The sequence below is a fragment of the Bemisia tabaci genome, chromosome 1 (genome assembly GCF_918797505.1).
Source record: "Bemisia tabaci chromosome 1, PGI_BMITA_v3".
Classification (NCBI taxonomy): Eukaryota; Metazoa; Arthropoda; class Insecta; order Hemiptera; family Aleyrodidae; genus Bemisia; species Bemisia tabaci.
Window position 1 is genome coordinate 56,677,808 of NC_092793.1, and position 27,089 is coordinate 56,704,896.

At 40.5% G+C, this 27,089-nt stretch overlaps 1 protein-coding gene across 1 annotated transcript; it reads left to right on the forward strand.

Annotated features, from left to right (window-relative positions):
- The first annotated feature begins 598 nt into the window (after positions 1–598).
- On the forward strand, positions 599–26,633 carry LOC109043047 (mechanosensory transduction mediator stumble). Its single transcript, XM_019060079.2, has 6 exons — positions 599–1,155; positions 5,108–7,819; positions 17,627–18,200; positions 19,936–20,059; positions 20,947–21,141; positions 23,419–26,633. The coding sequence occupies exons 2-6, from the start codon at positions 5,994–5,996 to the stop codon at positions 23,535–23,537; spliced, it is 2,838 nt and encodes a 945-aa protein (XP_018915624.2). The 5' UTR covers positions 599–1,155; positions 5,108–5,993; the 3' UTR covers positions 23,538–26,633.
- Positions 26,634–27,089: the final 456 nt, after the last annotated feature.

A 27,089-nucleotide genomic window follows, 5' to 3' on the forward strand; every position in this document is an offset into this window, starting at 1 on the left:
AAATTACATGGATCCTTATGCCGGAAAGAAAGTTCAAACCGACTTTTTGACGCTTAAAAATTGGAATTTGGGAGCGAATTTTTCACAGAATTTGCCTCAAGACTAGTTTTACCCGAAATCATTGATATTTAGATTTTTTCAAAAACTGCACTTATGCGCCTTGTCCACCAAGTCCTTCAAGTAAGAGCCTTAACAACGCAACTAATAATTTTGAAAGAAACGAGTCACTTGAATTCTCGACATGATTTGAAAGGGCGTTCTATCTGTTTTAAAGAAGTTGGTTATGAAATCCAAAACCACGATACGGGGGTTTTGAATTGTTGGAGTACATTGCAAGCAAGGGAGCTGTCGCACTGATTTCCGCTGATTACTCGATTCATGCAGTGAAAATCTAGTAACGGTGTTTTGGTTTGGAGATCTAGTAACCAGTACCAGATTGCTCTTGGTCTTTATCATGAATCTGATTGGGTTTACCAGCCACTTAGTGAACATTACCAGCAGTCCAGTGCTGGCAACTTCGGAATCATGCACAATCACGATTCCAGTAGCCACCAACATTCTATTTTTCCGTGTACCCTCAGTGACCTACAAGCTATTAAGACGGGACGATTAAGAGGACAACAATCGAACTTGCATTCTTCTGCCAACTGGGACCCGAATAGTTTAAAGTTTTCTTCCTGTTCACGTTCACCCTCAACTGTCAAAGCAAACGGCAGTGAATTTGCATACAAATTTTAATTTTTCGACGGTGTAATTACCACCACAGATGAGCCTAGAGCGTGCGCATAGACCGCGCAAAGCGTAATCGCGTGACTCGGCTATCCGCGACCCTAAGTCCGACACTAAGCTTGATGACTAGTTATGTTGCGCCCTAGAAAGGGGGCTCTCGTGCTTTTTCTCACTCGCCGCGGCCACAACTTTAGCACGCATCTTCGGCTTTTTCACCGTCTACCCTCTCCTTTTTAAGTTCTTTTTCCTATCTCTTGCCTTGTGTTCTGTTCTCGTGTCTCGTTGTTTACTACGGCTGCACGTGCTTCTGTGAGTGATTTATACAAAGTGAATATCTTTTGTTTCGTCATGTCCTTGCACATCTAGGAGGATGGCAAAAAATGTAAACATTTGAGTGACCTGGACACTCCTAACGCTTAAAATTTGGTACGTATATATACTTTCCCACGATTATATGTAGTAAAAGAACTATACTCACAGACTTTTATCCTCATTTGTTTTAGTACTTAGAGACTGCGCTGTAATTTTTTTTAATGGTAGGTATACATTCGGATCTAGGATAGGTTATATCATAATGAGGAAAATTGACTAGGTTGAAACCATGTTTGAGCAGAGCTTAGGAGGCAAAATACTCGGTAAACTGTCTTTTTTCATGTATGTATTTTCAACCAAAAAGTGGGAGAAACTATGAAAAAAAAAGTAATTTTATTCTTAAAATTTGATAATCGCAGAAAAGTTATGGAAATAGTCTAAATTTTTGCCTATTACAGCTAATGAGGGTGGTTGAGGTTCAGCAAAGTTTTCTGTTGGTCAAGCAACGTACTCAGCCCGTCCCGATCTAAAATGTCTTCAAATAGGTTGCTGAATCGTTGTTTTACTTTAACGTCCTTTTTTCTTCCATGCCCTTCAAATGTAGATGCATAGTAAAGATATAACATTGATCAGGAGCTTGAGGCTCGGATTACTATAGGTCAGTTTCCACTAATATTTTCTCCGAGGATGAGCCATTGCCATAGCTGGATTTTAATCCATATGCACGGAGAAAAAATACAACACGAAAAGGAAAATTGTCTTTGTCACAAGAAAGGAGAATGACATACTAACGTAAAATAAAATTTTTTAACCTCGACAGTTATTTTGCTTGTCAGGATAACAATTTTTTGGAGTAGCAAGAGGTTTCAAGTGTACTCTTTTGTCGTGACAGCTATTATCATCATGACAAGAAACAGTGTTGTTGAGGTAACGAAATTTTACTGGGTGGATTTTGTATGGGAGCATACGTCACTCTGATGTTTTGAGACAATGAATTTGTTCATTGTAATAGTGATATATATTTTTCTGTGTACCAGAATAATATATTTCAACTCAAATCAATTGTTTTTTTCTCAAAAGAAAAAAGAAGCGTGGCGGTTAACATTAAATTAGAAGCCCTCATAAGATTAAAACGAAAATGAGCTCTACTTATTCTTCTAATAGAACAGATCTACTGCGAGCTTCACTATACCTATTGCTTAGGGCAGTTTTGGAGCAGTAGGCATGGACGATGCTACTTGAACTATAGTTGATGTATTGAAATATAAATCGCAATAAATGCACGACGAACATGTGTAAGCTCATCACGGGCGACAATGCAGCTTACTGTAATGAAAAATGGAACAAGATATGCTGCCTCGTCCAAGATTCACACAAAACTACAAAACATGTACGATACCTACCAACAGGTTCATAACATCGTTCAATCGATTACAAATTCAGTCTAAGTTCAGCAGCGATATAAATGTGCCATTTTGGATAGGCAACTGTTCGTGCTCTTGGATATGTTTGTTGCCTATGCGGTAAAATTGAAGGCAGAACTCAAGTGGATAATTTCCGTCAACAGGTCTACGCTTCATCTATTGGCTCTTTTTATAGAGTGAGGAAATGTGTTTTAATATGTTATAACTACTACCATAGTTAATTTGAAATACATTTTAATGCCAAATTTGGCTGGCTAAGCTGCATTAGAACATGGTGATTGATTAAAAATCAATGTATCAAATTTTTTAATCAATTGCCATGCTAATTTGAAATGTCCTTATCATCCAACAAATGGGAGTAGTATACTATAGAATGTTCGGGGATAATCCCTATCACTTTTTTTCCCTGGAACAACATGGTAGATCATTTTGAAACGGCGCTTACGTAACCGTCCGTAATGCCTTTGGTGCCTTCAATCGACGGATCAATGCGCTGAGCTCACGCCGAACAAACTATCGATTTTTTTGGATCGGTCAGGTTCCCGGGCGCGGGTGGCGGGGCCGACAAAGAAAGTGCCGGCTGTTGAGCGGAACCGCGCTTTCGCGCAATTGTAATCAGCGCCCGGAATCAGACATCAGTTGCTTCGTATTGAATAAGACCCGGCAGACATGCAACATCTCACAAGTCCATACCGATCTTTCGGCATGCGACCGAGATTTTGATCCGTTTATCGTATTTTTGATTCCAAGTTGGCAAAACCCGAATCGGGAGAGGACCCGATCGGTAACCAGATTTAGGCAGAGGAATTTCACTTCGATCCTGCATTTCCTCAAAACCGTGCAGATACTTTAAACCGGAGTATCTCTTCTTGATGCATGTTCACGGTGTCTTCATTTCCCAATCAATCAATAACGCACACCGGAGTCTCTTCATCGGCGGAAGTTTCACCGCTTTGTCTTCGTCTGGTAATCAGCATTTGTGGATTGAGTGTTTCTCAAATGCTGAAATGCTGAATGTCAAAAGACAGAAGCGGATCCAGCAATTTGGCAACACCGGATTTTCTCCATTTAAACCTATGCTAAATTATCGATTCTTGTCGGAGCACCCGGCCCTCCAAGAATCGATACATTTCCGAAGGTTTAAATGGAGGAAAGACAATGTTGCCAATTTTCTGAATCCGCGAATGCCAAAGAAGTCGCAGCCTGAAGGTTCAATAAGGAATCGGGTTCCAGAAATTTAAATTCGCAGATTGCAGACACGGATGGCTACGATCTAACACGAATCTCGGAGTTGGTAACTCACAATTAGTGCGCTAACCACTAGCAGTGGCGAATTTGCAAAATGGCAACACTGTTTTTCCTTCATTTAAGTCGATTGAAAATATTGATTCTTGAGGCAAGATGCCTCACCAAGAATCGACATACAATTACATACATTCAAATGGTGGAAAAACAGCATTTCCAAGTTTCAAGAATCGCCACCGGCCACTGGCAAGTCGGTGACAGAGCACAGGGGAGGATTTCATGAGCCACCCTGCGCGGTCCGTAGCGCGCATGGCGCACGACCCGCCTTCCGTCATTACACTTCATCCATCGTTGAGAGTTCACTAATCACTTCACACGACCAGTGTGTAATTTTAAAAATCAAAGATTAAAAAAAAAAAAAAATTACACAATATACGAGTTTCTCCGCCAGGGAGCTCTCCCCGCAAGAAATCGTTCATCACCCGCCCGCCGGGAGAGCCGCGGCGTGGCGCAGCGTGCTGCCAGCGCGAAATGCGCACTGGCGCCTACAAACCTAAAGGGCTACTTCACGCATTGCGCAATGCTTGAAGTATCTCTTTAGGTTTGTAGGCGTCAGTTTGCGTTTCTAGCTGGCAGCACGCCGCGCCGCAGCGTGTCATAAACTTGCACACATTTAATAAATTAGGTTGTTAAAATCTTGGCAAATTGACATCAAATTCGAAATTAGCGACTCAAATAACATCAGCATCGAAACTTGCGTGATCCCTCAGTCATTATTCTTGAGTCTTAAAGATCAGTTAAAAATAATAAGACCCGTCCCAGCAACAGCTTTCTATGTTCAATATTAACCGAGATATCGCGCTTTGAAAAATTCGTTTAATAACGTCATCTACCGCGGTAGTTTCATTTCAGGGAGACACACATTTTTACTGGTCACTCAATGTGAAACTCGGATGAAAGCAAGGTGGAAGAAAGTAAGGGTGTAACTACCGCGGTGGATGGCGTCATAAACTGAATTTTTCAAAGCGCGATATCTCGGTTAATATTGAACACAGAAAGATGCTGCTGGGACGGGTCTTATTATTTTTAATTGATCTTTAAGACTCAGACATTAAAACAAGACTCTGTAAAAAACGCAACTGACGGATTAATCACCACTCAATCCACTCACCTGGTGATTTCAGAATACACTGAAAAAAAAGATTGGTAGAATTTACCATTCCTTTGCGCTGTATTTCACATAGTGTGAAGGAATGGCAAATTCTACCAATCTTTTTTTCAGTGTACCATAAGAAAAATGCAAGGTTTAGTGATCCATTCGGTTGTTCATTAGCATTAACACATTCGGTTGTGCATTAACATTACTCTGTTTTTCTTCTTTTTTTTTTCTGTTCCAGAGCGAAGCCAGAGGGCAGGAGTCTCGGCCTGTTAAGCACTGCCGCCGCGTCGTCACCCGTTGTTAGCCACGCGCGTCTCAACGTCAGTTCGTGCCAGTCGAGTACGGAGCAGACGTCAAGGAGCGTCCATCGGAGGCAGTGATGCTCCCGTCAGGACCACCGAACTCATACCCGCGGAAAGTCAGGAAGAAAACTCAAATCCCGTCGCAGATACTCCCAGAGCAAGACGCTCAGTGGTCCCCATGGTACAATGTCCTCGTGAATAACTCCTAGTTCGGCCCTCCCTGTAATTTCGGGAAAATGGTTGGACCACCTCCCGATCCAAGTGCGGTATTTTCTATGCACCCATCGAGCAGAGTCCTTGTCAGTTATGTGATAAATTGAAAGCATAGTCTTGCACATGTTGAGGTGTGCTGACAAAGTGAGTGTCCGCGATTGCTTTGTGAGTATTGTCGGCTCGAGAATAGTACAAATACATGTTGCGCGTTGATTTTATGACGTATACCCTTTTTGCGAAAATCGTTGTTAAAAAATCGGAAGTTACTACGAGTAGAATAGTGCTAACTTATTGGACAGACAAGTAAGTGATTAGAAAAAACCGAGCAAAGTTTATATTTTAAATAAAAATATATTTATATTTTTTGTCAGTTTATAAAATTGTGAAAACTCTGCTAAGCTGAGTGTCCGCGTCTAAAGTTTAGCTTGGCATGACTTATCGTAATATAAAGTGTCAGGTGGCTCTTTCATTTTGCCGGAGATAACGAGTCATGTTTGTATCCAGATAAAGTGTTACGAGAACTATGATTCAAAGGCTACAATACGATGCTGTAACCAAAGTGTATTTCTTTCAAAATAGAGAAGTTTAACTTGCATTTTCCAATCTAAAATGTCCTTGCCGCAAGCTTGCCCCCGCCGGTACACCGACAACGGGCACCTCAGTTTGTCTTCCAGATGGTCACCTGCTGTAACGCGTACAAATGCCTTCACAGTTCTTCCACCTCTCTCGTCTCAAATTCCGAGACCGCCCGCAACCCCCAAGCCCTACCGCTGCACCACCCCCTCGAAAAAAGAAAAGTCAGCTTTTGTGATACTAACGGAGATTGCACCCTCGAGATCCCCCTCACCACCAGGGGGTCGCGTCTCCCCTTTCCGCGGCAGGGGCTTCAAGGCTTCCTCGTCTTCGAGACATGCGTCCCCCTCTCCAGACCCCGGGAGCACGCGGAGAAAAGACCACTCCAGGCCTCGAATCGTTAAAAGGGTCGTTGGAAAATCCGCACCGTCCAGCCCAAGTAAATATTCAAGCATACCCGGACCAATTCCACGAAGAAGCTCGCTCTCACCAAATAGAGCAAAAATATCGATAAAACCCATAGAAAAAAGTGGGAATAACTTTTTACGAGTGGAATCTATACTAGGAGACAAGGAAAAGATAGTCAGAAAACCGTCATTGTCCTCGAGAAACGTGAAACTGAAGGACGATATCAATTCAAAGGTGCCTAAAGTGTACAAACCGATCCTAAAATCTCCCACAAGACTCGATAAGAAAGATGGCAATAACAATAAAATGATCGGTGTCGCGGCCGAAACAAAAACACCAGCGAATAAAAATGAAATAAGCAAAAACAAATTAAACCTCAGGGTCGGGAAAGAAAATGATACCGTGAAGCCTAAAAAGCGCACCAAAGTTGTGAATGCGAATCTTCCGCAACATCCCTTGAAGACCGTCAAGCGAGACTCCAACAACCCGACCGTCACTCCAAAACCCCCTCCGCTGGCAGAAGAACGAGCTCGGCCCAAGTCTAGGGTCAGCTCAAACCAAAGAAAGCGTAGCCCATCCGTACCTCAAAAGAAAAACACGTCTTCCATTAATAACAAAAGCCCTAGTCATCTTAGTGGTAGAGGTATTTCACCAATGAAACCAACAGTAAGCAAACCCAATAACAGGAACAGCTCTCCGTTAAAACCGAACAGTAAACTACCTCCAGTAAACACGATCAGTGAAAAAAAGGTCGCGGATCTCGGGAACAACAACGCGGGCAGCGGTTCTCCCAAACCCGAAAGTAAAAACGATCAAAAAGTCAAAGATAGCAGTAAATCCAACGCAGCGGTGACCAACGGTGCTCAAGATGAGAAGAACGGTCAAAACGCTCGGAACACTCGAAACGGTGACCAGCCTCAAAATGTGAAAAATGGCGGGAATGAGAGCCCAAAGAAGGAGGCGGTGCGTAAGACGAACGGTGAGTTGACGAGGGTGGAGGTTGTCAATGAGAAGAAAGCCCAGAGCGAGTCGAAAAATACGGGGTCTCCCTCGAAATCGCGTCCGTCGAGTGGGAAAGAGGAGTCATCGACGAGGGTGGTGACTAACTCAGTAATAGCGCCCTCCGAGCCGAGCCATTCGCCGAAGAAGATGTCGACGATGAGCCCCAATAAGTCTTCCAAACCGACAGCGAAGCAGATCAGCCAAGTGCAAAGCCAAGCCCAGAGCGGGTCTTCTTCCGAGTCGGTCCGTTCGGGTAGCTCCCGCGACACGGTCCGGGCCGTCGCTCGTGTGAAAGGCACCGTTCTTCCGAACAGATCCAAGGTTGGCAGCATCCACGGCAGTGTCAAGGGTGGACCCAATATGGAGGTCCTCAGCGCCAACACCCTCATGCGTCAAAGCAATAATTCCAACCGTGCAGGGAGTCACACGGCTTGGCAAGAGCCGACCATCAGGTAAGCTTTCTTCCTCTCATTCTTAGCGTATACATTACGCTACCGTCATAGTAAAGAGAGCAGTAACTGTCAAATTTTCGAAATTGAGTTTTCTTCAAAATTCGCCTAATCTCTTTTAGATGAAATCTCTTAAATAGTTAAAGCAGCAAAATTCATCTTAATTGTATGAAAACGAGACGGATGAGATAGCCGCGAGTGCGCAAAAAATGACGTGGTTTCAGGCAAAACAGCCGTAAGTGACGTTATTTCTCAATGAAATGCAATGAAAGAAAAGTACAGTGCCGTTCTTTTAGTTTCACACCAACCGCTGCTGACCGCATTACGTTTGACGCAATGCGTGAAGTATTCATGGAGTCTTGTAGGCGCTAATGGGTTTCATGCTGACCGGCGCGCTGAGGGGGAGGGCTTCTCCTTTCCATCTCAAGTCCTCGTCATCATTGCTCTCTGCGCCGCTCCAAGCCAAATTGCGTGTTTGCTTTCTCTCTCAACTAGACTAATGAAAGGCGCTGTCTCTTGTAATCACCGAAAGACGAACAAATTAGAAATTACTTTACTTTAACTCTTAGGAAATGAGAGATTTTTTCGCCTTTTCTCGTTTATAATTTTTTTTCTGAATCAGATTTTTCTCTTAATACCTACATTTGAAAAAATTACAACATTTGCCGCCCCCTAAATATGCCGCCATGGGCTGCGGCCCACGTGGCCACCCCCTAATTTCGGCCCTGGATAAACGTATCCCCATCATTTCTGAGAATTTTTAGAAACCTACTAAACGCGCTGCTTATACTGCCGTGCTAAGGAAGAACGCCGTATGAACCCTCAGACGTTGCCACGTTTTAATTTACTGGGAAAATTGTGAATACTTTTCTTCAATTTTTTAGACAACGTTGTTAGCAATTTCGTCTAAAATGTCTGAAAATTTCAAGGAAAGATACGCATAATCGTTCTCAAAAATATCCGGGGCAATTTTGCAACTCTCGAATGTTCATACGGCGATTATCCGTAACGTGGCAGTATAGTGAAAGCACTTGAATTAGCCCTTAATGTAAATCCAGGGCCAATGCCGTCCTCCCTCCCGTCTTTGCACCCGGCAAACTGTCGTTAGCTCCCTTCCATTTTTTTGGTTCCTTAATTCATTCGGGAACGAACTTAGCCCTCTGACGTAATGATAGTGAATTATGTTGAAAAAGCACATTATTCGAATCCGTGAAGAGAGGAACTACGCGGGAGCAGCTCGGATATTTCTGGGAAGGTATAAGAAATTAATGGTTCGTAAGATCTCGTTTTTAAAGGGAAAGTACGTGCGACTGCTTAAAGTAGAGGGTGGGTTGTTCCACTTTTATCTTGATCTTAGTTACGGCACGAGAACTGGGTCGATACATCTTTCGGCGGACGCCGCCGCGCCGCGCAGCCAGAGGCTTCGGGGTGGAGGGGACGATGGGGTGAGGAGTCGGAGAGGTGGCAAGGGTCATAGTTATGGTTATGGGGATCACTAAGCCCGTGCAATATTGGTTGACCATTATGACATCAAGGACTTTGCACGCAAACACCGCTTCGTCTAGCGAGGCAAAGCAAGAGCAACCACCTACTTTAACAGTTTAACCTCTTTCTTTATCCGTAAGAAGAATGATGATGGTAATTTGTTCTTACACATTGAGTGGCTGTAAATACTACTTCTGGCTCTCTCTGCCAAGTTTAGGCTGTCCAGCGGGCCGATTATTTAAATTAATAGACTAAGTTATAGACAAAGAAGACAAAAGGAATATGGAGGGATCCTATTGGTGGAAGCGAGTGGTTGCAATGGACAAAGGAATAGACTAACTAACGGCAACCCACCAGAGACCCCACAGTTAGTCCATCGTTTTCCCCCTTAGTCTACAGGAACCACACATATTAACCAATAGAATCGCTCCATACTCTCTATGTCCTCTTTGTCTATAGCTTTGTCTATCAATTTCAACAATCGGCCCGCAGATACGAGTAATTTTGATATTAATGGTGATGAAAGAGACAGTCTAGTGACTTTATGTGATTTCATGTATCTGCTGAAAGAGACTGCTAAACTTTTGTCATGCGTCGATCTCAATCAATAATAAAATTGTAATACCTCTTTTACTGACACAAACACTCTTCTTCTGAAAAAGAAAAGGCTAGGAAAAGTTATTACCCACGTGACAGCGTCGTTGAGTCAAACACCTCAAAATTCCACAGTTGGTTGAAAAAATCTAAGGGAATTTTATTTAATCTTAGCAAGAGCTTTGTGATGCCTACACCTGCATTTTTGTTGATGATCCTACCATTTTTCCTAGCTTCGCAGCTATCTCTTTTGCCCTCACTGAGGCGCGTAAGCAAAAACCAATCATCAATTTCTGGCCTTTAGTATAGGACTTCTAAAGCCTCATCATCCCAGAGCAAAGCTGCAACAAATAGTATCAGCCCGAATTACATCCATTATTTAATTGAAATAATGATCCCTGAATTAGGAGCAAGATTTTAGCAGCCATGGGCGAAACTAGGAATTTTTCATGGGGGGGGGGCTGAAGGGTACGTTATCAAGGGGGTGGAAGGTCTGGGGGGGGGCGCAAAAAACACTCAATGAATGGGAGTCCGCCTAAGCGGGACTTTCCTAGCTCCAAAAGAGCGTTCGAAGAATTCTCCTAGCTTTAGAGGGGGGTTCGCGGGGGCCTATGCTGGAAATTTTTTAAAAATTTTGTTGTCTCAGGAGCAATTTTGAGCTGTGTTCTCACCAAAGAAATTCATCCAATTCCATTATCCAAGATAAAAGACGTGTCATGCACTTACGTAGTAAAATCCCTCGCATTTCTTGGGAGGGCAGGGGCCATCCTTCCGCACCCCTATTTCTGCCCACGGTAGCGCGAGATGGTGTTTTTATTTGTTTTTTTTTTTTTTTAAATAAACGCTGAAGGTACACCTTAAAATCAAATCAGTCCCCGGAAGTTCAACCAATTTTTGTTTTCTTGTCATAGCTTAAATTGAAAGAGCCCACATCGTACTTCAAGATCCCTGAGGGAAACAATTCGCTCTAAAGGGCAACCGCGAGAGGGTAATTTTCTACAGTCACCATCAAAATTTTATCTACTCGTAACTTGACTCATTTAAACTTCCGAAATTTCGCCTTTTCTCGGATTTGATTTACTAAGCTCATTTCCTTTTCAAACTTCAAAGGGTTGATTTATTCAAGTTTGGCCAGCTGCATACATTGATTTATAAAACTGATATTTTTCTCCGTGCACGTAGACAAAATAATACCGATATATCATCGGCTTTGTCATCCCTCCCAAAATATGAATTTATTCAGTTTCAGATCCACAAGCAAGTGCGTGTCTTTCGCTTTTGAAAGTGTGCATATCGTCAGCGTGGAAAAGCCGCAGCTAGATTCATTCTATAACTAAGTAAAAGGTTCAGCGGAATTCCGTGATTGAAAGTGGAAAAATGTGAGGGTTTAATAATCACCGAGTTGGAGGTGTACACGCTACGGTGGCCTTGAGTTATAGGTTCTTTTACGGAAATTCGTGTCGCTACTGGAATGGGGTTGAAAATATTTATGTATGCGGTGACTGCGCTACTACCAGTCGAAGACCGGACTTCACCTCCATCGCATCAGCTTTTGATTCTTCTCGGGTGTGACGTGATTATTTCTTCCATCGACGTCATTCAGACGGACAGTGCGCTCTTGTCAACGTGCTCCCCACCACAGAGCCCATTGGGTACCTCGAGCCTCGGGCATGTTGTGAAAATTACAAATTGAGTTAGTTAGTTAATTTATTTATAGACATTCAGCATCTTAGGATATTAACGTCTTTACAAAGAATATGAAAGATGGGTGCATATACAAAAATTCAGATTTTTAAATTAAGGGAGGGAAAAAGTTTCAGTTGTTTGGTTGTGACGCTGGGTTCATCGCAGGTTACATTTTTCAACAAAACAGCCTGACTTTACTGACTCGATCGTAACACACACAATTTACTACCTCGGTTTACAAGGCTCAAAAGATGTGATCAGGAATGACAAAAATATGGCACAGTAGGTACGTCTGACACTGTTTAGAGGGGTTTGTCACCTCCTCATCACCTCATTCAGCTCTGACTGCCTCTTTACTTTTAAAGCTGCCCGCCATGCTTTATTTTGATAGCTTTGCTTGAAGTAAAAAAGTAACAAATGAACTCTCTCTAGTATCACTATATCATATACAAGATGAGCTTCATCCTGTAAAAGTCTGTAACGGTTGTTCTAGTTATTGAATTTCTAATAATTTATCCCAACTAAGGTGTAAGACAGTTATACATATCAAACGAATTTTGCACGCTTACGATAATGCATTGAAGCTTTTTCCAAATTTTAATGCATTCTGCCCTCTTATCCGAGAGTAAAACTCACCTAAATTTAGGAGACTTTCATCTTTCATAAGCTGTTTTAATTGTCATCTATAACTAATGCCATTCCTAGTGACGTGGGAAATTAAAGTAAAAGCTTTGAAGGTTTTGAGACTTTTTGCCTCAACGCCGAGACTAGGAGTTCTTTCAACAATTAACAAACTTACTGTCCCTTTCTTCACAAACTCTGGTTCATTTTAGCGTAAAAACATCCAGTTTTAGGTGGGAGATTGAGAAATTCGCAGCAGCCAAGGCAACAGGGCATTCAAAGTTTGTATCTCTGCTTATACTCTAAGGCTGGGATTATCGAATCGTTATTAAGTGACTATGATCGATGAGTGTCATTGCTAAGATGCTTATCGACCTATCGATATACGACCTATCGATCAACGCCATTCGATAACGATCCAACAATGGACCCACGGCAGAGGACATTGCATGATGAAGATAGAGACAGTATTGCTGGTGATGAGCTTATTGTCAGCCTCCTTTGCTAGCCCTTGGACCGTCGCAGTGGTCCAAGCCATTCGAAAATTCTATTATCTTTATCATTGAATATAGGTATAATTATGCTTATGCTTATGTATGATATTTTCGCCGTTTCCCGATGATCAGACAATGATGGAGTTGGTGATAGAGTGCTTATATCAGGAGTGGATGATCGTTGATGTGCTGCTTTTTGAATGAGTAAGCGAAAGATAGAGTTCGATATAGGTTCGAAGAGATTCGTAGAGTATTGCCTTGCCTGTGCCGATTTTTGATAGGTTTATCAGTTTTAAGCGAATTATGGGGCTTTTAAAAATTAGGTAGTTTACGCGAGTCCAATCCAGAGGTAGTTTTTTCGGAAGAGGAATGAATGATACGGGAAGAAGCGTTCTCTCGGCAAAGATATGCATCAAAGTTTGCAAAGAACTTATTTCAGAAGTTGGAAATTAAACATCCTTATCGCATCCATAACTTTTGGATTAGTTTACTTTGGTCCAGAAGTAGAAGCGGAGAGGCATCCAGGAAAGCCTAAAAATTGCCTACAAATCAGAAAACAGCACAGCTTCTCTGTAAGGGAAGGATTAAGGTGGCAACCGTCACCCAATGAAATAGATATGTACTCTATTGATGATGATATGACGGGCGTAAGTGAATAAACCACAGGTATGACAACTTTACACAGCCGTCAGATTTCTTCCGGTAAGAATCCGATGGAATTATTATGAAATGTACCAACTATGAAGGATGCCTTTGAGTGTTTAATGGCAAGAAACTTCAGTTTTGATCTTCGGCTATGATAAGATACCCATTCAAAGAAAATCATGAATTGCATTGATCTAGAAAAGAGAGGGTTTGTTACGGTTGCATCTATATTTTATTCTTTATAAAAAAATATTGGCATAAAATTACAAAAGCCTATCGGTCAGTTAGAGCATTTTTTTACTTAGGACCATGGGAGCTTTAGGAGAGCCAAAACTTGTAAAAAAGTAAATGGAAACTGCAAACTTCCTGATGGTAAAAATATAAAAAATGACCATACGCCCCCTGTGTTCGCAATCTAGTTGGTGATGGTTGTTCTTGGCCGATGTAAATGATAGCTCATCAGTGTATCGGCCAGCCTTACGTTGAAAGCTCTGCCGGAGTTTGTACGCACGATGGACGCTCCCATATAGCTTGGGTGAACACGTTATCACTATAGTCATTCACTCCCAGCCACGTGATGAATGACAATTCAACTGCACTTCGCATTTGGGAACTATCATTTCTGGCTCATTTTAGCCACAAAATATGAGTCATTGGTTTCTCTCTGCAGATAGGTGATTTTTTAATGAGATAGAAATAAGTTCCTTATTGCAAGCTGCGATCCAAGTATTGGTTTCAATTTGACAAAAAAAAAGCTAGAGGGTGATGTTCAAGGAGTACAAAAACCTCATGGAGTAGGAAATCCAGATTGAAATTTCATCACCTTTCCTCTCCACCCACCAGGTGTATAATTACTTAAAATTTGGAGAACTGGTTGAAAGCACCACGTTTAAATCACTTTTGGCCTTTAAGACCAAATCTAAGCAATCATAAGTAACTGATTTCTAGCAAGGAACAATAAATCAATAGTTGCGGACTCCTCCTCAGTTTTCAAAACACACGTCAAATTTTCCTTTAATACATATTTTTTTTTCATCAATTTAAATGAGACTAATCCGTGCAGAGCGTGCAAATATTTCAAAATCATGAGTTGAAAAACGCTGACTCCGCAAGTTTAAATATTTGAGCCTAACACAGAGCAAAATGCGCACTGGCGCCTACAAACCTAACGGGATACTTCACGTGTTGCGCAATGCGTGAAGTATCCCTGTTAGGTTTGTAGGCGCCCATGCGCGTGTCACTCTGGTCGCCCGCCGCGCCGCGGAGTGCTACGGCGCGGCGTTTCAAGCAACTATTTCGCGACATAGGTGTTGCACAGTATCATAGGCGCTCCAACGTATCAAGAATGACAAGCTTCCTTATCATTTTAGACATTCCTGTGAATTTTCCCTCATGGAATTGACGCCAAAATTCTCAATTATATATTTGATTCCGTTTGGCCAACCAACCAAAAAAAAAAAAGAGGAAACCCTCATTCTTCCAAGACATTATACATTTTATCCAAAAACGTCATGAGCAAATGTTGTTTGTATTTACATTTTGACCAATTAACTTTAGGTCTCAATAATTGGTGTGTGGACCAAAACTCTCATGCCAAAAAAACGCGTGGATTTAAACTACTGGAAAAAACAAGTGCTCGGACATGAAATCGTTGACAAAAGGTCCTATAACCGCCCGAATAGTTGCATCCAGAAGTTAAATTGATGTTCGAACGTATTTGAAACTATAACTATGAGCTACTGGCTGATTTCTCTTGTTCCTCTTTGCTTTTTTTAAATTCATGCGTTGCTTATCGTACCGATGAAGCAAAATATTACTGATTTTTATCGCGACATTGTCAATTTTCCGAATGATTCTTTGATCGTTTAAACATATAACAACGTTGCCGTCCTCGATGTAAACAACACATATTTTGAAAATAAATCAAAAGCATTTTGGACGAATACCAGTTGTATAAGACAACCCAATCTAAGAAACTATACTAAACCTTAAAGCGTTGACTCGTTTGGGCCTAAAAGAGGTCATGATGTCAAGGCTGTGTTGAAAAGATCAATATTTTTTTCTCCTGTTTTTTATATTTCCAAGAGCCAAAATGTAGGGAAGGAAATCTCCTGGTCATAATTTGCTCGATAAGAATCGAAAGTGAGTATTTCTGTTAATGTGGAAAGTTCAAAAATAAAATGTTTCTGTTTTCGGCCAAATTGAGTGGCTCAACCGTTAATGTATCAACGGAATGAAAGAAGATACTCCTAAATGTTATCTTTTTGCTAGCTTTATAGGTAGAAAACAAGTATTGCTAACTTTTTAAGACGGCGTAACAATAAAATCCCTCCCACGCAGAAAAACTTTGTGGGTGACCCACATTAGTCGCGTGACCCATATAGTCCAAACTGCTCCAACCTGACTCAACAGCGTTTTATTTGGGCATGCTCCTCTCTTCTCCTCTTTGCTGTGCATTTGGAAGGAGCCAGAGCATCAAACGATACCAGTTTGATAAAAAGTGAGGTATCAAAAAAATTGAAAATGGTATATCGAGGGAACCGTCTAAAACCGCCGCCAAGAAACGCGTAAAACGAAGGTCACTCATTTTGAGCTGGGGTTGTCTCGCAAGCCCGTTGGCTATGGCCGTTCCTTCGTGTGAAGTGAGGGAGAGAAATGATTGGCACAGTCCGAGGTAAGATAAGGATCAAATGAGGCTACACGCCAGGCTAGTGCGCGATCGATGACCGCCATTTGTTGGAACGCACAAAATCTTCCTTGGCGTTCTCTCGCCGCGCCGCCCTCTTTCCTGCGGTAATTAAAGCTATCCACGCTTCGGCAAACCTCATCGCAGTGCGAAAGAGAAGGAGCCACTGCCGCACGGTATGGCGTGCAAAAGAAAAGGAAACATCACAGCCGAGTCGCCGACATTCCGTGGCCGATGCTTGCGGATTGCGAGGGGTTTTAAATTATTCCCCATCCACAATTTGTTCGGTCTCTCACCACAAATGTGCCTCACCTCCTTATCCAAAGGTTCAATTTTTCTAAATCCATCTCTGCCGTTACAAGTAAGAACGCCGTATGAACCATAAGGCGTTGCCAAATCGACCTTGACGAAATTGCGAATTTTTGGGGGAATTTGAGAATATTTCCTCTTCAATTTTTCAGAGGGTTGTTTCCGTAATGTGATCCAACAATTCTGCAAATTTCTAGGAGCAATATTCATAACTTTCTCCAAAAATAAATATTAAAGAAGAAATTTGGCAACATTTGAGTGCTCCTTCGACGTTTTTACTTAGCACGGCAGATCTGTTATCAGGAGGTGGCATAGCATAAGTTCAAGTGGGAAACTCAGTCACGAGGCCTCATTGGCTACTATTGTCTTGCTGTTAAGAAAGAGCCCGATTGTACCAAAAAACGCGCAAAACCAGGCAAAATTCGTACTGAAGAGTAGATTTAAGACACTCTTGATGTTACCATCGCTATTTTCGTTCTATTTTACCGATAGAAAGTCTATATCCACATGGTTGTATATCTCTTACGTGCAACAGACCCATTAAACATCGAAATCATGTTATTGGGCACATATTATGTGTGCATGTTATCTGCCAATTTTTATTTTTAAGAAAAGCACTATTACCATCGGGCTTTGTCCTGGTTACCTTTTATTTCAGTGATTAAAGTGATTCGACGGACGCCATTTTTTGTGTCAGGGCGACCTGAAGTATATCGCATTGATTCGTTCAATAATTTCAGCCACTTGTCATTTTTTTTTTTCGAATTTTGAGATCTCATCTCTGTTGTCATGAGGCTAAAGAATTCATGTACCAAAGTTGATAAAGAAATTCAACGTAATGAAGGCAGGGTTTTTTTTAGAGGAATAAGTATTATCGCATTCGATACTGATATCAAAACTGTACTCGAATGCAATATTTTCCCTCTGAAAAACCCCTGCCTTTATTACGTTGAATTTCTTTGTTAAATTTGGTACATGAATTCTTTAGTCTCATGACAACAGAAGTGCGATCTCAAAATTCGAAAAAAATGACAAGTAGCTGAAATTATGGAACGAACTGACGCAATATATCACACGTCGCTCTGACACAAAAAAATGGCAACCTTCGAATCACCTTAATGGCAGCTCGCAGCAGTGTCTTCGGATTTTGCCCATGTATTTCTAAACGATACTAGCTCGAGTTCTTTGGCATGACTTACTCGTTCCTCCGCAAGTGACCGATTTCATTATGCCACAGTCTTCGGTCGTTAAATAGTTTATGTAAAACCATATTTGCACTTATTGTTTCAGACCCACAGAAGGACTCACTAGCTCCGCAACTACCTCAGCAAAGCCAACGGGATGCCTGGGAAACATTTGCAAGATCCTCAACTGCTGCAAGGGCTGTCAAAGGTGGCAAAAAGCTCCGAAAGCAGCCGGCACGTTGGAAAAGCCAAGCCTCTTCCAAAGACTTAACTGTTTCAAGTGGTGTCCGAGCATGAACCTTTCAAGCAAACTTAGTAGCATGTGTGGGAAGCTGAACTGCTGCCGCAAGCTGGAGCTGAAGTCTTGCTGCCGGGGAGGGAGGTTGTGTCAAGTTCCTCTGTCGAGTTGTTGCAGGCGACCCTCGACGACTGACGACATGAGTGACATGTCGGACGAGTCCCGAATCAAATGTGCCAATATGAAGAGCTGTTGGAGATTCATGTTCTGCCTCAACTTAGGCTGCTGTCAAAGGATCCGGCAGCTCTGTAGGTGCAAGAACTTGAATTGCTGTAAACCGGGCGGCTGTTGTGGCAGTATATCGCCCGAAGAGGAGGCTGCCCGCAAAAAGCGGAACTCGCGGGCAGCCTTCAAGAAGAGCCGCACTTCCAGCATTTTTTCTGTGAGTCATAACTGTTCCTTCTCCCAGAAATTTATCGCTAGGCGATCCATTTTAAATATCCTACATGGATCGCATTTAGCAAAAAGGAATCAGCTCAATTACAGCGTTGTGAACATTTTGTATATCGATGGTGAAACTACCAAACCACGTATCTCGTTTGCGGTGTCTAAAAATCTCCGCTCTCATTTTATTTTTCTGGAGGAGAACAATTCAATATCATTCCTTGAAGTTTTTACAGAATTTTCTTCGCACTGAGAAGAAAAATCACGGAAGTTTTCAAGAATTGACGTTGAGTACTTTCCCATTTAAAAATTAAAGTATGGCAGGAAGTCTGCAACGTCGCAAACCGAGATACAAGGTTTGGTAGTTTCACCGTCGATATCCATGATCATCTAAAAAATCTCCCAGAATAGCGAAAAGTTTTGACTTCTCACCAAAAAATTGTTAATTTCGAAGGAAAAATATTGTGTACATTTTAATACCGTACATATATGAAGTATTTTTAAAAGAAATGGAGAAGTTGTACGATTTTGAAAACACTGTAATCACGCTTGTTGCCTTTCGCTAAATGCGACCCAAATATATAGACGCTACTAGCAGTGACGTCACCATTGGGATTTTCCATTATATCAAATATGATCCAAACAACTACAATGGCATACTCGGAATGGAAAAAACCTATAAATATCCCGTTCTTGTGACAAAAGTGTCTATACTTGCGATTTGACATGATGGTGCGGACTCAAAAGCAGTCCGAAACGCATTTTAAATGGACTTTGAAGAGGAGGGCGCAAGCATTTTTAACATTATTTTATCCATCGATCCTGGTAAAAAGCTTGCTATCTTTGAGGGGCTGTGAAGAAATGGCGTCAGGGTCTATGTAGCGGAGGGGGGGACGGAGTAAAGGGGTGTCGGACACGTAACTAACGATGGGAGCAGGCTGTGAAGTCAAGCCAAACCTGATGTCAGCAGTTCTAAAGTGAAGTGGAGCTTCAATATTTAAGATATTATACTTTGGAAAAAAATACATTGGATCTAGAGTCCAGACTCTTAAAAACATTGACAAGAAAAGGGACTTTTGATTCAATCAGATTTAAGCTTAAATCAAAAGGAAATCCGCTCAAATGAAGAGGCTTGGTTCTTGATTTAAACTTAAATCTGATCAAATCAGAGTATTTTTTCTTGTCGATGTTTTTAAGAGTCTGGACTCTAGATCCAATGTGTTTTTTTTCCAGTGGAAGCAACATTGGAATGCTTATACGGTGTCAAAATACAATATGGGCCTTTTAAGTTCTATTATTCGATGCCGCGATTATTGTAACGGGAGTTCGAATAGTCGCGCCAAACAGTGCAGCCGGCGTTAAACGTATATTAGCGCCTGCAAGAATGAAGGAATACCTCACGCATTGCGCCAAAGAATGCGGTCGGCGCACAGCCCATATCAGCGCCTACAGGGCTGCATGAATACTTCTCGCATTGCGCCAAACGCAGTGCAGTCGGTCAGTTGGCCTGAAACGCATATTAGCGCCTACAAGAATGTATAGGAATGCTGTTGGACTGCGAGTCATCATTTTAGACTTTTTGCTCGAGTATTCACCATAATTAAAGGGGAAATATGTATTTTCAGTATGTATTCCAAACATGTATGTTCCAGTGAGCGAGCAGGAGGAATTCAGACATGTATTATAAATTCTGGGGAAAAGAGGGTTCCTGAATAAGTGTTGATTTGTTGCAGGATATTCCAAAATTGGACCAAACTTTTGTAGAGTATAATTCTATCATGAAGGCGGCAATCCCGGTTCTTCCAGTGCCTGTCGCTTGGATGTGCCTTATATTGAATCTTTTTTTGCCAGGCGTCGGTAAGATGATGTGTTTCATATGTGTATAATATTCTTTATAGCTTTGCAGTGTTTGAAGAACGTAAAACAAGCAATATGTTTCATACTTGCATAGAAGCGGAAGATGGGGATGTTGGCGGATAAAAAAATAGAAATAGAGAGAGAGAGAGAGTGTAGCGAGGAGGCACAGAAAGAGGAAAAGGGGAAGCAAGAGTGGACATCATTTACTATTGATCAAATGTTCTGGTTTTTAGTAAAGTTTAGAAAAATTAAAATAAATCTTTCCACAACAGAAAGAAAGCCTTTTGGAAACCGCAGATGAAAAGAAAAAAATATTAATACTCAGGAATTGAAACGGATACTTTGTTTAAATCTAATCATAATGTTCTAGAATTGGATGACCACAAAGCTTCTGAGCGAAGATGTTCTTTAGTCGCCCAGGTTAGCCCAATCTTCAGTGTCCGCGATTTCATATTAAAAAGTTCCGAGTTCGAATCCTGGCAGTGATGTTGAATTTGCTTGGAACTTGTCTGCAGAAACAAATTGTTGCTTGGCCATAATCTCTGAAAATATGTAATGACTACAACATGAATGTGTCTAGGGTTCATGAATGGCCGTAAGTTCTAAAACGAAATAAAAACCATTAAACCAGAAGAAGAGAAATAAAATGGTCTTCCAACAAAACTGAAAAACCGAGAGCTGGACACAAAAAGTTCAATTGACTAAATTCGATGATCATACATTCTGCCTGTCAAGAAGGTATGATAATAGTTGAAAAAATCAGGGTTTTTCTCGGAGTTTTCATCAACTCAAGCGTAGAGTAATTGATCTATAGTGATAAATCTTGACTTATTCTCCTATGTTTCTTATTTTTATTGACTTACTCTGTCATGGTCTGTCCTAAACAGGCACGTTTTGGAGTGGGGTAATGTGTTTGTGCCTTGGAAAACCAAGATTTTCGGTGAATGATACGCCTTTTGCACGTATCGGATCCTTCTTCATCAACACCATGGTGGCTCTCGCTCAAATGTTTACAGTCCTATTTTGCCTCGTTGGTTGGGGTTGGGGTATTTGGTGGGGCACCATGATGCTTCGGCTAGCAAGTACGTTGATTGCACTTTTTTTACACTTCTTTACACTTTTTTGTCCTACCCAGAAGTACCCAAATTGACGTTTCGACCAAAAATTGTCTGTGTTTAAGTTTGCAAACATGTCATTTGAACATGTCATTTCTTTCATTTAGAGTCATTCTTTTCTATCAAATTAGAATTGATCAATATTTTTTATTGATTTGTTTTTCAGTGTGTATTAATTTTGACATTACTCAACGCACTCATCTATTGAATGTTTCAATGTTTCTCTTTTCCGTTAAAAATTACTCAGTAAAAATATCTATCGCCTTTTTTTCGCTACCTTTTTAAAAAGAGAGGATCGAACGGACATTTTAAGCTGCAGACTTATTTTGTTTAAAAATTCAAAAAAATATCAAGGCACAGCGGCTTTTTGTGGCACCATTGACCCGGCAGATAGCCATCTTTTTAATAGAATGAAATGAATCAAAATTATTCTAAAGGCTGGTATAAAGCATTCTTACATATTTTTTTAAAATGCGAGTTAAGTGAGACTTCTTTCATATCAATCATGAATAACATCTGAATATTTATACTTTACGTTTAATTCCTCCAGATTGCATAAAAGCTAAGAGCGAAAAGTTCGTGCCTCTATTCCGACGTTAAAAAATGTGTACTACTGTTTTGTGTATTTATTTATTTTTTTTCAATTCTTCCAAGGACCATTGACAAAAATATCTTTTAGAAATCGTCTCTCATTAACTGAGGATTGTTTATAGAAAAATTGCATGATTGTTGATAGGTTTCATTTTTTATTTTTACCTCAGGGTTGGAGGTTAATGCAACTATTTCAGAAAGTATACATTTTTCAATTATTAAAATGTTTTTTTCCCCTCAACACTTCAATATTTGCTGGACACTATTCTACCGAGGAAGTCCTAAACATTTATCTTCTCACAGTGTTGCACTCTCATCCCGACCAGTTCACCTTCATTATCTTGACAGGCTATGCTAGCGACTCGGGGTCAATAATAGTTGCTTCCAGCGTTTTGGCCACATTCATTTGATTGAATCATACAAATGCAGATTAATTTCTCTTCTCGCGGTGTAAACAATGCAAACGTTCGCCTTATTTCGACCATTTCCCCTTCAATATCGTGACAGGCAAATTGAGCGGCTTGGGAGCATCAATAGTTGCTCTCAGCAGTCTGATCATATTCACTTGGCTGAATTATAGCAGTACAAGCTGATTAATATTCAAAATTTATCATCCTCTAAAATTTCTTGAGCGATACAGTATCAAACTAAAGTGAAAAATTATGATTTTGCAGCGAAATCTTAGAGGCTACCATCCATCATCAATGCGAGATCCCTAGTGAAAGTGGAACATTGTGACATCACTCTGATGTCATAATGAAATCGACTATGTGTTTCATAAAGCAGTATGACGTCAATGAGATGTCCGCTGAACACTGCCGTCACAGTGACATCATATTCACGTCTGAATCTTCAGAGTGATGGCAGAGTGAAGTCGGAGTGATATCAGAGTGACATTATACTGATTCGTTCTATAAAGCATTGTGATATTAAAATAACAAGGTCATTATGTTCCACTTTTACCAGGGATGCCGGCCATGGATAAAGTTAAACTTTGTAAACCTTTAATTGGCCCTTATTTCGAAATTCACAGTAAGATAAATGAAGATTTGCTGTGTGAACCAGAAAGCTCCACAACTATGCAAAAAACCGCATTGAGTAATACGACTTATCATCTAAAAGAGAAATACCCTAAAATTTTCTGGGAACTATTTATCCTCTATTGTAAACAGGGCCCGATAAAATTGAGATTTTCAAAGTTTTGATTCCAACTTTGATAAAAATTCCAAATTTATGTCTCCTTCCAAACGATATATCACAAGACAGAGAGCGACTGCCTTTGGATTCGCTAATGTTACAATTCAATCACGTGAACGTAACGAAATTGCTGAAGCAACTATTACCACAACAGCAAAAAACGTAACTGTAACTATAGGGACAGCTGACTGTTTTTAAGTGCAAAAAGTGTCAAAAGTGTTCTTACAATGAATGCAGGACTAAAATTAGTGAAAATTTCAAGGACTTTTGGGCAACAAATAGATCGTTTGCTTGAACAACGCTCCAATAGTTTTCTGCATGTTTGTCACTGCGATTTTTATCTAGCTTAAGAACTATAATGGCAAAGGAAGAGGAGAAAAAATGTGTAATTACAACTTTTTTTGCTCGATATAACTAAAATTTTCTTTAGTAATTTTTTCAATTATTTCGTTGCAGAAAAACATAGAAGAATAAAACTTGCAGAAGCAGGAGCCCCCCCAGAAAGTAGACCAGCTCCCGCTGTAGTGAATCAGAATCACATGGACCCAGAGCAAGGACAACCCTCACGGGCCTAGGCTCGTCAAACTGCGTAAATGATATACAAGCTACCAAATTAACATAACAAAGCCAGTGAGCAGTGATTCGTTTCATTTAACTATGATAGTTCAAAGTATAACTCAACTTTGCTCGGCTACACGGAGCCCAAACACTACAGGTAAAATATCGCCAACTACAGGCAGTAGTGCTGTGGGCTGATTGTTGAAATCGATAAAAAAAAACAAGAAGAAAAAATCCAACATGAGTATGTTGGAAAAGCGTGCCGAATAACTGAAATGTTGGACAAATACCTCTTATTTTCACGTCTTTGCTTTTTGCATCAATTGGTACTTTTTGCTAAATTTGGGAGAAAATATTGATTCATGAACGTTGAATGTAAATTAATTTTAAAGATTCCGTCCAATTATCTTGATTTTAAGCTGATATGCGGCATTTGCGCACGACCGTGATTTGGGCGAACTGCCGTGCATCGAAATCGCGTTCAGTTAATCTCTTTGGATTTCGAACTGTAACTTCTCTCCTATTCGGCCGATTTGTACAAATGAGGTCTCTTTTTATTTGTACTTCAACGGAAAGTAAAGAAAAACTCGCTAAATAGACGGAAAACAATTTTTGAGAAAATTTGGTGGATCCTGGCATCACGGTGAATGGTTAATCGGTTAATCGCCTCGCCGTCTTTTATTGCCTTGCTCGAAACCGGACACCCAAAGCTATATCGCGAGATAACAGTAGTGGTTTAAGTGGATTTCGGCAGGGGCCATGGTTAGTACATAGTATAATGAGTCACGAGGCTCATCACAGATTGCACTTACAGTGCAAGACGCTCATTGGCTATAGAGTTTTGGCGGGAAAGAAGGTTCTAGAGTTGAGTCCTCCGAGCGTAAGAAAGCTCCTATGAGGTTTCTGTCTCCTATGAGGCTATCCGTGAGGCTCATTCCTACTGCCTGTATTTGACGCTATCTTACCTAAAGTGTTAGGGCTCAGCGCTAAGTTATTTTTTCCGTGTTGAAAGAAATCCTAGTAAAAATTGGCAGTAGAATCTGTGTTCCAAAATACCATAGACCTACAGCCGGCTGTAAGATTTCCAATAGCTTCTATAGCCGGCAACACAATTTCTTATAGCCTTTTATAGCCGAAGGCGATTAAGCGACAGCCTGGCGATAAAGTGTATGCTGAACGTTACTAATTACGGATGCTAGGACTTAGTGAGTTTTTGGACTACCGCTCTCTTTTTGGGCCGCAGTATCTTGATTTAATTTGCGAGGAAAGCTCCGTTCTTTTGAAGGATGCCTGACATTCCTATGATGTTGGAGCGCCTTCAATTTCGTATGATACTGTGCAATACCTCTGGTGTGAAAAAGTTGCTTCAAGCGCCGCGGTACGCTGCAGCGCGGCGCGGCGCGGCGGGCGGGCAGCGGGCAGCCAGCGCTGAACGCGCATTGGCGCCTGCAAACCTAACAGGGATACTTCACGCATTGCGCCATGCGTGAAGTATCCCTGTTAGGTTTGTAGGCACCGGTGCGCCAGCGCCGCTCCGCTTTGTGTTAAGCTCTTATATTTAATCTCGCGGAGTCAGCGTTTTTCAACTCATGATTTTGAAATGTTTGCACACTTTGTATGGATTATTTTCATTTTAATTGATGAAAAAAAAATATGTAGTAAAGGAAAATGTAATGTGCGTTTTGTAAATATTAAGGTGATTCCGTACAAACTTAAGGATTTACAAAGCACAAGAATTTCTACTCAATTTCTTATAGCCTTTTACAGCCGATGGCGAAAAAGCAACAGCCAGGCGATAAAGTGTAAAGCCCGGCGATAGGAACTATAGCCCGGCTGTATAATTTTTTATCGCTTCGTGTAGCCCGGCCGTATGATTTTTTCCACTCTCTACAGCCAGCTATATGATTTTCTATCGCCCTTTTCAGTCGGCTATAAGAACTCCTATGGTATTTTGAAACGCAGCTCCTATCGCCAATTTTTACCAGGGGAAAAAAAAAACAGCCGATTACACCGAGGAAAAAAAACAGTCCAAAAGGTTAGGTTAGAAGTCATCCGAATACAATAAAAGCACCCTCATTTGATACTTGAGATTAAATTTGGGTATGTTGCACCCGAGGGACATAGATAAATTAATAAAAAATTTAAATGTAAATTTGCCCAAATCTATGATGAGTATATTAAACAAGGCAGAAATCCATTCTTTAACGCATTATTTGCGCAGTCTAGATAGTTATTATCAAATTTGTGCACTTTTTCCTACATCGTTGTTCACCAGGTTTGTCAAGGAATACAAACCTTACACAGACAATTTCACAATTGTTTTCTATGTACGAGGAAATAAAATGTTTTCAAATTACACGTAGAAAAATCGATACCTATTTGCGAAATTTTTTGTATATTCAGGTTAGGTTATTTAGCATCTATTTCTTTAAAATCCTGGTTCGCAACAGTTAAAAAATCAGTTCCAATAGACGCAAGGCATTTGAAAAGAAGTGCTACAGACCACAAAAATGGTGTGTTAAAGAATGCGAATTTCAGAATTACAGATTTTCAGATGTACTCATCGTTTATTTCCGTTCAGTCCTACCTATAGAGAATATATTCATTGACTGAATTTCTTGTTTCTAGAAAAACCCATTCGAAGTCCCAATTTTAGATAAGGTAAAAAGGTGATTACACCTTGCATGTGCACCCGAATTTTTGCAATTATGAGGCTTATTCATAAAATAAGTACACAGGGTGATCCTGGCCACTCATCCACTATCGGTACCTCAAAAACGGTTCAAGATAAAGCCGCAACAAATATTTTTTCTTACAACTTTCATTTATTTTCATGTATAGCTTTGAAGAAAAAAAAATCAACTTATTTTATGAGTATACCCGGTAGAATCGTTGATGATAAAAAAAAAAAAAAAAAAATTGAGGTGGAACCGATTGGGATTAGGTATGAAGTTTTTGTAAGTCCTAAGGATATCAGCTGTTATCTAGGCTACATGCGCTGCTTTCTTTTATTCGTGTTTATGCCGTTGTAAAGGTGAGTCCATGATATATTTGCGCCGCGAATGTAAGGATATGATATCTGTTTTCTACGGGTCTGGACTAGTGACAAATCTTGAATACATTCAATTTTTGCTCTCTTTTAACAATTATAGTTTTTTATAAATTAATGTTACAGCATTTAATAAAATTTTTTTAAGGAGCAAAAAATTTCGGAATTTCAATTTTTATGCATTCATTTGTATGTTTCTTCATATTTTATTGAGTTTGCCTTTGAAGTTCCAAAATGTGAAACTAAAATTCAAATAAAAATATACTCTTGTTGTTGAATTCTGTTAGCTGCTATTTATAGCAATTGGAAGAGCTCCTCCGCGTTAGAAGAATAAAAGATTTTTACTGAAGGTGCCGAAAAATTGAAAATATGTCGAAAACGGTAAAATTAGTCTTTGGTTTTTTCCCCTAAAACTTCATATCTTGACGATAATCATTTTAAAAACACTCAATTTCAAAAAATTATTTTTCGGAAACCTAAAGAATCGTTATTTGAAATCTCAAACTTGATCCACTAAGCT